At 47.3% G+C, this 14,195-nt stretch overlaps 1 protein-coding gene across 1 annotated transcript; it reads right to left on the bottom strand.

Moving 5' to 3' along the window:
* Nucleotides 1–1,492: 1,492 nt before the first annotated feature.
* On the bottom strand, nucleotides 1,493–13,523 carry LOC128347524 (zinc finger protein 664-like). The gene is made up of 4 exons (XM_053302429.1): nucleotides 13,077–13,523; nucleotides 12,441–12,603; nucleotides 10,506–10,632; nucleotides 1,493–8,255 (listed from the first exon to the last, which is right to left on the bottom strand). Exons 2-4 carry the CDS (start codon nucleotides 12,492–12,494, stop codon nucleotides 7,096–7,098), a joined length of 1,341 nt encoding a protein of 446 aa, XP_053158404.1. The 5' UTR covers nucleotides 12,495–12,603; nucleotides 13,077–13,523; the 3' UTR covers nucleotides 1,493–7,095.
* Nucleotides 13,524–14,195: the final 672 nt, after the last annotated feature.

Genomic DNA, 14,195 nt, shown 5'->3' with positions numbered 1-14,195 from the left:
ACGGCCGTAGGTAACACAGGAAGACAATGATGGCATTGAAGAAGCAGCCTGGAGGAGACAGGAGGAAGCAGGCAGGCAGACAGCACCGGGAGGGGGCGGAGGAAAAGCCTCCTCCAGATCTCCTCCCTTTTTTTTATTATTATTATTATTATTATTATTATTATTATTATTACTATTACATTTATATCCCGCTCTTCCTCCAAGGAGCCCAGAGCGGTATAGTACATACTTGAGTTTCTCTTTCACAACAACCCTGTGGAGTAGGTTAGGCTGAGAGAGAAGTGACTGGCCCAGAGTCACCCAGCTAGTTTCATGGCTGAATGGAGATTTGAACTCGGGTCTCCCCAGTCCTAGTCCAGTACTCAAACCACCACACCAAACACAAAACAGTTCAGTTAAAGTGGGACAGTTCTAAAAGAACATTGGTGCATGCACAAGTTGTAGGTTGTTGTCAGATGTTATAGAGTGTAGGTGGGAAAATGAGAACAAGGGAGTAACCCAGGCTCCTCTAGAACAAAAAGTGTATCTGTTTTTTGCCCCGCATTGCCAAAGATGCTCCATGCGGACTTCACTGCTATTCTCCACTTATGGGGCCAAACTCTCAGTTCTGAGGATCCCCTCCCAGGTCCAGCCCCCCCGACTCTGTCTGTAGGCTTCTTCATGGCAAGGGTGGAAGCCCAGGGACCTGCAGAAGACGGCAGCTGTATTGTGGAGCATGCACCCAGGTAACTTTGGAGCTTGGATCTAAGGCCTTTAGGGGATTCCCCCCCCCCTGCATGTAGGCTGGAGGAACAGACCTGGCCCTCAGCGCCCCGCCCCACCCCCCACAACAGAGGAGATCAGGCAGGTTATGCAGACTGCAATCCTGCATGACTGGTGGGCAGGCTGCTGTAGGGCACCCAGTGCAGGGGCAGCAAAGACCAGTGGTGCAACCACCAGCTGCAGGACATTTGGGGGGGGGGGCCTGGATGGTGGAAGTCCAGACTTCGGACCAAAGAGCACCACTACCTGGAAAGGAACACCTTACACTTGAGGACTGTGGGCTTGACTTCACCAAATCTCAAGACGCCTTTGTGAGTAAAATACGGAGCCATGTGCAGACCAGCTCAGCATCACCCTACTCCCCGCATCAGGCCATTGCCAGGCATGATCTTGGCAGGCCCATCACCGGGGACCCTGAGCAGAGGGCTCGGGCAAAGGAAGAATGAACTTCCCTGCCAGGAAAGAGGTGGCTGGCCGGCCTTCTGGGTGGTTCCTTACAGTCCAACACTTAAGACTAAAGGTGATACTTGATGTCGAATATTTTCTATGGCTGAGGATCACTTACAGCGTCTTGGAGGCATCTCGCCTGAACTGGACCGCAGTCTGGTTGCATCTCATAGCCTGGCAAATAGAGGACATCACCAATCCAATCCTAGAAACCACCCAGGGCCTGAAAATGTGCTCCTCGTGGCATGCTGAGAAAGAAGCAAGCATCACCACAATATTTCTGACCGTTTACAAATCTTTTATTTTTTACAATAAAGTCTATAAATTTATCTTAAGGGTATAGTTCTATAGGTTTATCTTGTATCATAAAACCTAATTATTGCTTTCTTTCAAACAAAAGATCTTTGAATTTGGGGGAGAATTAAGATTTCTATTCAACACTCCAAACACAGTTAGGAATGTCCCAGGTCTACATCCGCAGGAATGCAGTCACTATTTATTTTATTATTTATTTATTTATTTGATTTATATACCGCCCTTCCAAAAATGTCTCAGGGCGGTTTACAATTAAAACAAACTTGTAAAACAATGAAAAGCTAAAACAAATTAAAAACAATAACACAACAATTAACAATTTTAAAACATTTTAAAACAAGAATTAAACATTGTCCCCAGACCCCAGCTCAAGAAGACACGTAGAGTTAATATGGATGAAAAGGGCCACAACTTTATTAACTATTACACAGGCATGGCGGACTAGAGCACCAGGTGATTAATCACCCTTAGAGAACAGTGCGGGCCAATAGAAGCAGGTCAGAACTCTGAAGTCCTACCCATCACCCTACTGGGCGACACACCCTGGCTCGGGAATGGGCAGGTACGCCCCACTCAATTCCTTCACAGCCAACCCCCCCTTATGTAAGAGAGGATCTGGATACTTCTAGGCATTCGTCCACCCCGGACCGCGCAGCCCAAAGGCCACATCCAAAATAAATTACTCTTAAGCAGTCGTACTGCAATTAATGGGGCATACACACAATCTCTATGGAACACAATAGGGACATAGGAAGCGCCCTTAAATCAAGTCAGACCAGCGGTCCAGCTAGCTCAGTGTTGTCTACAAAGACTGGGAGTGGCTTCTCCAAGGCTTCTCCAAGGCAGGAACCTCTCTCAACCCTATCTTGAAGATGCTGCCAGGGCAGGAACTTAGAACCTAGATGCTCTTCCCAGCGTGGCTCCATCCACTAAGGGGAATATCTCACAGTGCTCACACTTCTAGTCTCCCTTTCATATGCAACCAGGGCAGACGTGCTCAGCTAAGGGGACAAGTCATACTTGCTACCACAAGACCAGCTCCCTGGGCTACCTAAGCTGCAGGTTTGTGAGAGGAGGAGCCACACTTTTCAAAAAGGCTGGGAAATCTTTTGATGCAGATTGCTGAGTTTTGATGCCCCTCTGCAGAGGCACACTGCCCTGCAGTGAGACCTCAAAATGTGCTTTGTGTTTAGCGTTCCTTAGCACGAGCTGGAGTTTCCTATTGATTTAATATGCAGTTGTTGGGTGAGAAAACAGGGGTAGGAGGAGGGGAGAAGACACTAAATGACATTTGGGATGACTGGTGGGCACTATGTATGTATGTACGTGTACACACTCCTGCCTTGTCTTCACTACCTGGACACAGGAGAATGGGCCAATGGAAAGCAAGAGGCTTTCCTCATGTGCAGACCAGCTCAGCATCACCCTACTCCCGCATCAGGCCATTGCCAGGCGTGATCTTGGCAGGCCCATCACCGGGGACCCTGAGCAGAGGGCCCGGGCAAAGAAAGAGTGAACTTCAGGGGCGTATCTAGGGTGGAGCAGGCATGGCACGTGCCCCAGGCGCCACTTGAAGGGGGGCGCCATTTTGTAAATTTTTTTTTTTTTTTTAAATGGCTGCTGAAAACAAATGGCCTTTGTGAGGCCCTAGGCCATGCCAGGCCTTGCAGAGGCCATTTGAGCATGCATGGTGGCCATTTTGTTTTCAGCGGCCTTTTAAAAATGGCCACCGCACATGCTCAAATTGTCTCTGCGAGGCCCTAGAGGCCAGCAGGGGGAGGGGAAACCTTTGCAGACCCCCCCATGCCCCCACGGCCTTTAGAAAGCCCCCTTTTTAAAAACTGCAGTGGTGCAGAGAAAATGCAGAACACCTCTCAGGTATTCCCATCTGAAGGCCATTCACTGAAAGGTTTGGAATAAATTCAAAAAATTTTTGATTAATTTATTTTGATTAATCACTCCAAGATCTTTCCCAGGAGGACAGGAACTCTGGGAATTCCTAAGTCAAGAAGCCTAGCATGAGCACTAGAGAAGGGCTGGCCCACACCCTTCCCTAATCTAAGAGTGACTGGCTGAGGCTTCCCCCTGCCCCCAAAGCCTGGCTTTGCAGAACCACCAGTTCTTCACCATCTCACTGTCCAAAGAAAGCACAGTTTGGAATGGTAGTATCTGACTTGAACATTTGAGCACGAACACTGGGAGAGAAAGAAGGGTCGTCTCCCAGAGACCAAAAGGTCTTAGTCCTTCATCTCCATGCTGCCTCTGGGATCTCTTTGTAGATTAACGAAAGGTAGATCTCCTGGCTGAGGTTTCAGCCCAATTCTTTTCTTTGCAGAGGTGGATCTAGCAATGAAGGTCTATGTGCTCTGCATATTGGCAGCTGGGTACTGCTGGTCCTGCCATCTGCCACAGGCCCCAGGCCATTTGGCACCACCTACCCCTGGCCTCCTCTTAGCAGGAGCCGAGTGGTGACATCATTATACCATGTTGCAGCTGGAACAAGGAAGCCAGCCAGTCACTGTAGTGAATGGAGACCTACGGGGGCAACTGCAGTGGGCAACTGGAGGCCTCTGGTGGGCAACTGCAGGAAACCTGCCAGGGAGGCGGTTGGACCATTAGATAATGAGGGAGTGAAAGGGATTATTAAGTAGGATATGGAGGTTGCAGAGAAGCGACATGAGTTCTTTGTGTCCGTCTTCACGGCAGAGGATACTGAGCATATACCTGTTCCTGGGATGGAGGCTAAAGAACTGAGTCAGATAGAAGTGACAAGAGATGATGTTCTAAACTGTCTGGAAAAACTGAAAACGAGCAAATCGCCAGGGCCGGATGGCATCCATCCAAGAGTCCTCAAAGAACTCAAACGTGAAATTGCCGACCTCCTTGCTAAAATATATAACTTATCCCTGCAATCAGGCTCTGTACCAGAGGACTGGAAAGTAGCAAATGTAACACCAATTTTCAAAAAGGGATCCAGGGGCGATCTGAGAAATTACAGGCTGGTTAGCTTAACGTCCGTTCCAGGCATGCTTTCCATCAATTGATGGAAAGCATCCTCAAGGATAAAATTGTAAAGCACCTAGAAGAACAGGCCCTGCTGGGAGTGAACCAGCATGGCTTTTGCAAAGGGAAATCTTGCCTCACAAAGCTTTTGGAGTTCTTTGAGAGTGTCAACAAGTGTGTGGATCAAGGTGATCCATTTGACATAGTCTACCTGGACTTCTAAAAAGCTTTCAACAAAGTTCCTCATCAAAGACTCCTGAGGAAACTTAGCGGTCATGGGGTAAGGGGAAAAGTACATGTGTGGATTGCTAACTGGTTGAAAGACAGGAAACAGAGGGCAAGTATAAATGAAGAGTTTTCACAATGGAGGGAGGTAAGAAGTGGGGTCCCCCAGGGATCTGTACTGGGACCGGTGCTTTTTAATTTATTCATAAATGATCTAGTAGCAGGGGTAAGCAGCGAAGTGGCCAAATTTGCAGATGATACCAAACTCTTTCAGGTAGTGAAATCCAAAACTGATTGTGAGGAGCTCCAAAGGATCTCCCCAAACTGGGGGAGTGGGTGACAAAGTGGCAAATGCAGTTCAGTGTTGGCAAGTGTAAAGTGATGCACATTGGGATGAAGAACCCCAACTTCAAGTATACACTGATGGGATCTGAGCTGTCGGTGACTGACCAGGAGAGGGATCTTAGGGTCATTGTGGACAGCTCATTGAAAGTGTCGACTCAATGTGTGGCAGCTGTGAAAAAGGCCAATTCCATGCTAGCGAATATTAGGAAGAGGATTGAAAATAAAAGTGCTACTATTATCATGCCCTTATACAAAACTATGGTGCAGCCACACCTGGAGTACTGTGTACAATTCTGGTAACCACATCTAAAAAAAGGACATTGTAGGACTGGAAAAGGTGCAGAAGAGGGCAACCAAGATGGCCAGGGGCCTAGAGCACCTTCCTTATGAATCAAGGCTACAACACCTGGGGCTTTTTAGTTTAGAAAAAAGACGAACGAGGGGAGACATGATAGAGATCTATGAAATCATGCATGGTGTGAAGAAAGTGGATTGAGAGAAATTCTTCTCCATCTCACATAAGACTAGAACCAGGGGTCATCCCATGAAACTGATTGCCAGGAAATCTAGGACCAACAAAGGGAAGTACTTTTTCACACCGTGCATAATCAACTTGTGGAATTCTCTGCAACGAGATGTGGTAACTGCCAACAACCTGGATGGCTTTAAGAGGGGATTGGATAACTTCATGGAGGAGAGGTCTATCGACGGCTACTAGTTGGAGGGCTATAGGCCACTTCCAGCCACAAAGGGAGGATGCCTCTGAATACCAGTTGCGGGGGTTTAATGGCAGGAGAGAGGGCATGCCCTCAACTCCTGCCCATAGGCTTCCAGCAGCATCTGGTGGGCCACTGTGTGAAACAGGATGCTGGACTAGATGGGCCTTGGGCCTGATCCAGCAGGGCTGTTCTTATGTTCTTAACTGGCTAATGGCAGTGCTGATGGGTGAGCAGAAGCCAATAGCAGATAGTGGGAGGAGACTGTAGTGGAGGTAGCAGTGGCCCAACAAGATATGTAAGCACAAGCCACTGCCAATATTGCTATGCCACTGCTGCTATGCCCCTCTTGACCTCCTCTCTCTTTTCAACCCACAAGTGGAGCCAAGCTCCCAGGACCACAGCATTTCACTGCCCCAAACAAACCAGATATTTTTTAAAAGGTCCTGATTTTTAACGGTTTTGAGAAGTAGAAGAGAGTTTTGCATTTCTTTAGGGGACATGAAAAGAGTTCATTCTCAAAATGGGGAGAGCAGCTGTGGGCCTGAACCAGGGCCTAGGCCCCAGATCTTTTCAGCATCTAGCAATGCCTCTGGTACGACTCCATATTTCCCTCATGAGGCTGTGTAGGGGGAGGTTTCCTCCAAAAAACTATTCTGCAGGTCGTCCAAATATTACTCTGAACTGAAGCTGCTAAAGCTGAAACGATTCTTAGACAAGCAGTCGGAGGACAGTATGGTCACCATGGTGTAAGGACACAAACACCAACACAAAGTATTATGCTGCTACCTTGTGATAGAGAAAGTAGGCCTGCCTTTCTGGGGGTGTGGGGTCATACCCTTTACTTCTCTTTTAAAAAAGAGAGAAGTGATAAGAGGCCGAAAAAACAATAAAAGTGAGTGAACATCAGTAGGTAAAATCGATGCTGTGACTACTTTTTAAGAGAAGACGACTAGATGCGTGCTTCCGTGCTGACCTGGCACCGAAGAGAGAAGTATTGCCCTTTATAAGCTAGGCCCTCCTTTTGTCAGATGCACTCCTCAGAAGCACATGCCACAAATAAGATGTAAGCTTTTAAGGTGGATGTGGTTTGGGGTCTTTTTCCCAAAGCAGATTAATGTAGCTCCCAGGAATTCATATACAACATGCAGAGTGGTACTTCAGTGAGGAATATGGAAGTGCATCCAATCAAAGATCTTCCAACACTTCAAGCATTTATATGGTTTCACCAGCATGAAGCTTCTAATGAGAAATCAGGCTTGTGTAGTAAGCTCTTTCCACACTACAAGCATCTATATGGTTTCTCTCCTGTGTGAATCCTTTGGTGTGAAGTGAGATGTGCATTTTGACTGAAACTCTTTCCACATTCCAAACAGCTATATGGTTTCTCCCCTGTGTGAATCCTTTGGTGTGAAGTCAGGCTTGTGCTGTGACTGAAGCTCTTTCCACACTCTGAGCACGTATATGGTTTCTCCCCTGTGTGAACCCTTTTGTGACAAGCCAGGTTTGTGCTGTGACTGAAGCTCTTTCCACACTCCAGGCATGTATATGGTTTCTCCCCTGTGTGAATCCTTTGGTGTGAAGTCAGGCGTTCACTGCGACTGAAGCTCTTTCCACACTCGGAGCATGTATATGGTTTCTCCCCTGTGTGAACCCTTTTGTGAGAAGCCAGGCTTGTGTTGTGACTGAAGCTCTTTCCACACTCCAAGCATATATATGGTTTCTCTCCTGTGTGAATCATTTGATGTGAAGTCAGGTTTGTGCTGCGACTGAAGCTCTTTCCACACTCCAAGCATTTATATGGTTTCTCTCCTGTGTGAAGCCTTTGGTGTAAATAGAGATTTGCAATTTGACTGAAACTTTTCCCGCATTCCAAGCATTTGTATGGCTTCTCCTCTGTGTGAATCCTTTGGTGTGAGATGAGATTTGCATTTTGACTGAAGCCCTTTCCACATTCCAAGCATCTATATGGTTTCTCCCCTGTGTGAATCCTTTTGTGAGAAGCTAGGGTTGTGTTGTGACTGAAGCTCTTTCCACACTCCAAGCATGTATATGGTTTCTCTCCTGTGTGAATTCTTTGGTGTAAAATCAGGCTCGTGCTGCTACTGAAGCCCTTTCCACACTCCAAGCATTTATATGGTTTCTCTCCTGTGTGGATTCTTTCATGTTTAATGAGAACTCCTTTCTTGCTGAAGCTTTTCCCACATTCCAAGCATTTGTATGGTTTCTCTTCCGTAAGCATTTTCCCCTGAGGCTGAAGGATGGATTCAAAACTGAAGCTCCTCCTGTTGAAAGCATCAAGAGTTTTCTCTACTACCTTCTCCTTTCCACCCTTGATTGTGAGTGTATGCAATTCACCATGCTGAGAAGCAGGAGATCCATTCCTTTTCTTCTGATTGAATCCTCTGTGGGGCTTTCCTTCATTCTCCCAACCGTTACCTGCTGAAATGAAGAGAGAAAACTGATCAGGGCTGAGACAGTTCAGGGCTCAGATCAGCTCAGATGGCCAGCACAGAAAAGGACATCTATTCAGGAGGTGGTGTCCTTCATCTGTGTGAAACTAATAGAATGCTCCTGGACGCAAGAAGATCACTCCTCCTCTTGCGTTCTACGCACTCTCTCTGTGCCATGCAGCACCCATTAAAAACCCCTTCTCTCCTTTTCTTCATCACCCTTCGTGGCTAACGAAGCCTCCCTTCTGCTTTCTCCCTCTCCCTACCATCTGAGTGTTAGATCCCACACTATGGAATTAATACATCCATCCAGTGAAAACTCAGCTGCAATTCATTCAGAAATCCCTTCATCTGCCTACTCCTGCTTGCTTGCCTCATGGATTTTCCTCCCCCCATTCACTACTTTCCCCTTCAGTCTCTCTTCCCTTACCCCATCACTCTTTTTCTTTATCAGTTTCCCCCTCCCTTCCAAGTCGCCTGTTCTAGGAATTTCCTTTCTGGTCATCACTGCAATTTTCAGCCATTTTAGACAGTGCCCCACACCATCCTCTCTAGCAGCTCCGTCTCCCAGAACTCAAAGAGCTTTCAATACATGTATTGCTTTTTTTTGCAAATTCCCCACATGATTATTTTCCCCGTTCCCTACCAATATGTAATTTCTAGTTCTCTTTTTAATATATTTGACTGTTCATTAGAAGCTTGTCTTGCCCTCCCCTTTTGTACTGCTTCCGCTCCCACTGCAGAGATGAGCCCTTCGGATGAGCCCTTCCCAACACTAACATGCCTGTTTAGCTCTAGGGATTTACTTGGAACCGGGGGGGGGTGCACTTACCTCTCCCTCTGCTTTCCCCCCTGCTGGTGCTCGGTTTTTTGGAAGTCCGTCAGGGCGGCAGCGTACCTCTCTGCCGCCCAATTGCCCCCTTGACTGGAAGTAGCCGACGTGCCTGCGTATGTCAGATGCACACACGTGATGTGCCTGATGCGCACAGGCACATCAGGTATTTCCAGGTACTTACGGTCAAGGAGGCAACGAACCATAAAGGACCTCCAAACCAGTTCTGTGCACATCCCTATTTAGCTCATGAGTCATAACAGGCAAATTCCCTCCCGGCTACTTATCCTGCAAGATTTCAATATTCTCTCCAAAGCCTGCTTGGCAGATGGGGCCTCAATTTGTAAGTCCCAACTTCTATGGCCAGATATATATATGAGCCGGTGGGGACTCTAGATCTCACGTTTTCCTCAAGTATGGAGAATTGTGTGGATGCAGAATGGGATTCAACATAATTCTTTCCTCATAGCCAGATCATCATCAGAGAATTACAGAGACCCTGAAGCTCTGTGGGGATTGGGGATCAGTCATAGTTTCAATGGGTGTGAACAAGCTGGAACTTAATCCAGAACAGACAGACCTCTTTGGGCATCTGAGCAGGAGATATACTGTACACACAATCTGATGCATGCACAAAATTGATTTACAGCCTTGGTTCAGGTGCTGGACCCAGAATGGGGACTCTCTTTGGGTGGCAGGCAATTCACAGGACTTTGCTTGCAATCTGCTGCTCAGGGTGAATCCCATCACATAGCTGAGAGGAGGAACCTTCTCCTAGGTAGGGTCTCTGCATGGATCCTAGATCTCCCTCTCCTCTCAAGAAGACCAAGATCTCCCTCCCTCAGATTCCTTAGGGCAGCGGCCATAGTTTAGTGGCAGAGCACCTGCAGAAGATCTCCATTCTAGTCTCTGGCAGCATCTTCAGGTACAACTGGGAAATCCCAGTGGGAATATCTCTATCTGAAACCCTGCAAAGCTGCTGCCAGTCAGTGAAGAGAACAATGAATTAGATGGACCAATGCTCTGACCCCAAATAAACCAGCTTCATATCTTCAGAGTCCATCAGGTGAAAATGCCTTGGGGTTCTGTTTTATTTCTTGTACTTCTATCCCAACTTTCCTCCACTGCATGCCTCCTCTTGGATCCTCACAAAAGCTCTCCTGTGAGGAAGGTTGGCCAAAGAGATTATTGGCTCAAAGCCACCCAACGAGCTTCATCCCTGAGGAGTATTTGATCCCAGATCTTCAAGATCTTTCACACTTTGGCTGCTAAAGCACACTGGATCTCTGGCCCACTTGTGGATTGAACCCAGTTATCGGCACCATGGTCCCACCAACTTCAGCAAACCAGACCCATCTCTCTCTTCCTCTTTCTGTCTCCCCTTTAGTGAAAAAGTGGGAGCCTTACCCAGAGAGGACACGTTCTCATAATTCTCCTCCATGACTGTCCTGTGCAGGGCTCTTTGGTCTGGATCCAGCAGAGCCCACTCCTCCTCCGTGAAATGCACGGCCACCTCCTCAAAGGTCACCGGACCCTGGAAGAAGAAGAAAACATTTCCTCCTCACAGACCACGTAAGAGTTCATTCCCTTCCAAGCACAATCCAAATGGGCAGTTAACGTAAGCTGGGAGGCGAAGGGCAGGAAAGATTCCCCTACAGGGTCATTATATTTATATAATACTTTTCACAAAAACCTTCAAAGTAGTTCATCTATTTATTTATTGCCTTCACATGACCCCATTTATATCAACATAATTCCTTTTAAAAAAGGTTTTAAAAAAATTAGACTAATAGGTATAGATGTAGTATCTACATAATAATGCACTAAGTACATGTTTAAGTAGTATTTAAATAGTTAGAAAGCTATGGTAAAAACCATAGTTAAACAAGGTTTAAAAAAACCATCATCTCTTAATCAAGTCAATACCTTAAAAAATACCTCTCAAAGAAATACCTAGTCAAGTGGGCCAAACTCACATTCTGCTAATAAAGTATTTGGCCCTGATGTGCTTGATCTTTTTCTAGCAGCTAGATAGGAGTCATGTGGTATAAATACAAAATAAATGCTTACTTTTCATAAAAATTATCAAAGTAGTTTATTTACTTCATTTATCATATTTGTACACCACCCAAAAGCCTCCAACTCTGGGTGGTTTACAACAACATAAAACAAGTTTAAAAAGAAATAAAAACCTTAAAAAATTACGATCACAGTCTAGTTTAAAAGCTTGGGTAAAACAATGTGTCTCTAAAGATTTTTTAAAAGGTGTCAGAGATGGGGAGGCTCTTATTTCAGGTGGGAGCGCATGCCAGATTCTTTGGGGAGCAACAGAGAAGGCTCCTCCTGGTATAGCCACCAGATGAACTGGTGGCAGTTGCTGATGGACCTCTTTGGATTATCTCAGTGGGCGATAGAGCTTATAGTGAAGATGACATTCTAAGATGGTCTGTTTGAGATGACCCGGCTACCAACCTGGTTGCAACATTCCGTACCAAATGCAGTTTCTGTACTATGGCAGCTCCACATAGAGTGCATTACAGTAGTCAAGTCTGGAGATTACCAGCATATGTACTTCTGTTTGAAGTTGTTTATCTCAAAAAAATAGATGCAGCTGGCATATCGGCTGAAGCCGATAGAAAACATCCCTTGCCACTGCCTCAACCAGATACACCAGGGAGAGGCTTGGATCCAGAAGCACCCCTAGACTGCGTACCTGTTGCTTCTGGGGTAGTGTGACCCCATCCAGAACCAGCAGATCAAAACTAGTTCCAACCCCGCACAGTAAGTACCTCCGTCTTACCTGGATTCAGTCTCAATTTGTTAACCCTCATCCAGCCCATTGCTGCCTCTAGGCAGGCATTTAGGGAGGCTATGCCTTCTCCTGATGATGTTGACATGACATGTCATTATCAGCATATTGATAACCCTGAATTAAACCTCCAGATGATCTCTCCCAGAAGTTTCATGTATATGTTAAAGAGCATTAGAGGCAGAATGGAGCCCCTAGGGACGCCATATATGTGTTCATGTTTAGAAGAACAACAGTCTCCAAGCAACACCATCTGGAATCTCCCCGAGAGATAAGAATGGAACCATGGCAAAGAAGTGCCTCCCACTCCCAATCCCATCAGATGCTCCGGAAGGATACTGTGGTCGATAGTATCAAAAGCCTCCAAGAGATCCAAAAGGGCCAAAGGAGTCACACTCCCTCTATCAATTCCTGGAGGCAGCAACAGGCTGGATGAGGGAGAACAATTGAGAGAGCAAATCAAAAGAAATGGAGTGGGGAGGCTCAAAGACGCTCTAATTGTTACGATTTTTTTTAAGACACAATGGAGGCACCAGCAACTGTGGTCCATTTCCTGCATCCAGGCCAGCAGAATCTTTCTTTCCCATCTTCAATCTGTGCTCCAGGGCAGCCTCCAACAAGATCTAAAGAACTCCTTGTTCTCTCTGGAGGGAAGAAAGTTTTTGACACCCAGATTCCACCTCGTGGACCTTCTTCCTGCACAAAAAGAGACAAATGACAGGAGTCAAAGAGAAACTAGAAAGGCAATGTGGGGGGGGGCAGAAACGAAAGCCTTCAGTCCAACGCAGCCTCCTTTTCTTTTGGTCTGACCCTAAGAACTTCCAAGCCTTACTACTCCTCTGGGCTTTCTTACTGACCCCTCAGTAAACAGCATACAACATCTTCCAAAGGAGTGAAAGGGACAGGGGAGGGGAGTTCAGGGTTTCCTCCTGAGTCTACCGGCCCCTGCCACATCTCTGGATCAGCTGGGTAAGCTGCCTTACCAGGCCCCCATTATTTTTAAGGACCTAAACAATGCCTCTGAACAGCTACCAGCTCAGACTTGCTCCTCTAAGCTAAGGCCCCCTTTGTTCTCTCGCTTCCTGCTGGGGCTCCCACTCCCACACCCCCATTACTTGCCCAACTGGTATTTCCTACCACCCCTCCCCACAAATGCACAGGGGACTCACCTGATCGCCCCCGGCCCCCGCAAGGGTGGAGAAGGCAAGGGTCACACCTTCCCCCAGAAGAGGCGCGAGAGCTTCAGTTCCTTCTCAGCGGGCTTCAGGCCGCAGCAATTGCAGATTTTAGTCCTTGCAGCACCCCAAGCACCTTAAGGGCCAAGAGCTTAAAGGCCAAGCTGAAGACAGAGCCTCCTGGCGAGAATCTCTCTCTGTGGTCGCTAAAAGTCGACACCAATCAATCAGCATTCCAAGCAAGGCTACCCTGGAGTGGATCTGCAGCAGGAATGGAAATCACACGGGGCGACTCAACGGGTGTCCAGTTTAGGTGTCGCCTAGCTTGCAATGCTGCCCTTCCTGAAATCCGGAGCAGTGCATTTGGGGAGTCGGACATGTAGTTCTTTGAATGACTACAACAAAGGACGCACTCTTTAAGGAACTACATTTCCCAAAATGCACTGCTCTGAATTTCGACACCTCTTTGTACCTCCATAGAGGCTACGCCACTGGAGGGAGGGCGGAGGAAGCGGAAGCTGCAATTTTAAAATAGGGGTAGGAGGAAAGGAATGCAATCAGTGCATCTTTTGGCTGGATGCAGGGCCCCATGGAAGCAGCGAAGGGGAGGCTCGGTCCACCCCCAGAGACCCCAAAGCAAAGAAGGGAGATGGGGAAGGCGGGGGAAGGATAGACGAAGGGAAGGGCGCCCAAGAAGGCAGCAGAGATACTATAGGGGAGGGGGGTCGATGGTGTCAGTTGGGGTTGCTAACGTTTAGTTCCCCAAATAAGGGACCCAGGTCAGGGAGTCTGGGGGCGGGCATCCTTGGGATAACTTACGAACCAACTTGAACATAGTGCATTTGTAAGGAAAAACAATACAACCCCACATGGCTTCACACAGCGTATTCACACAAGCCACCCCTCTTAATATGGAGCACCTGTAAGGGAAGAATTTTTTTTAAAAGCCCCCTGCTTCTAGCTTCTTGTTCACACAAACTCTCTGCCCTTCAGGGTCCACCCAGTGTCTCAGAGGCTGGGGAGGGAGCAGGGTTTTCAAGCACCTGAGCCCTCCTCCAGACCAGTCTGTGCTCTCACTCATCCTCTCTCTGGGAGGACCTGAGGGCCCAGCGA

This window comes from Hemicordylus capensis, chromosome 2, assembly GCF_027244095.1.
Source record: "Hemicordylus capensis ecotype Gifberg chromosome 2, rHemCap1.1.pri, whole genome shotgun sequence".
NCBI lineage: Eukaryota > Metazoa > Chordata > Lepidosauria > Squamata > Cordylidae > Hemicordylus > Hemicordylus capensis.
This window is presented reverse-complemented; position numbering and strand designations above follow the sequence as displayed.

Bases quoted from the DNA above. Each gene is read 5' to 3' on its own strand.
- LOC128347524 (XM_053302429.1), bottom strand. From the start codon at position 12,494: ATGGGAAAGAAAGATTCTGCTGGCCTGGATGCAGGAAATGGACCACAG. The intron at 10,633-12,440 runs GTGCCTCCATTG...TTCTTCTTCCAG, and splicing joins GAAATGGACCACAGTTGCTG to GGTCCGGTGACCTTTGAGGA. The intron at 8,256-10,505 runs GTAAGGCTCCCA...TCTTCATTTCAG, and splicing joins TGAGAACGTGTCCTCTCTGG to CAGGTAACGGTTGGGAGAAT.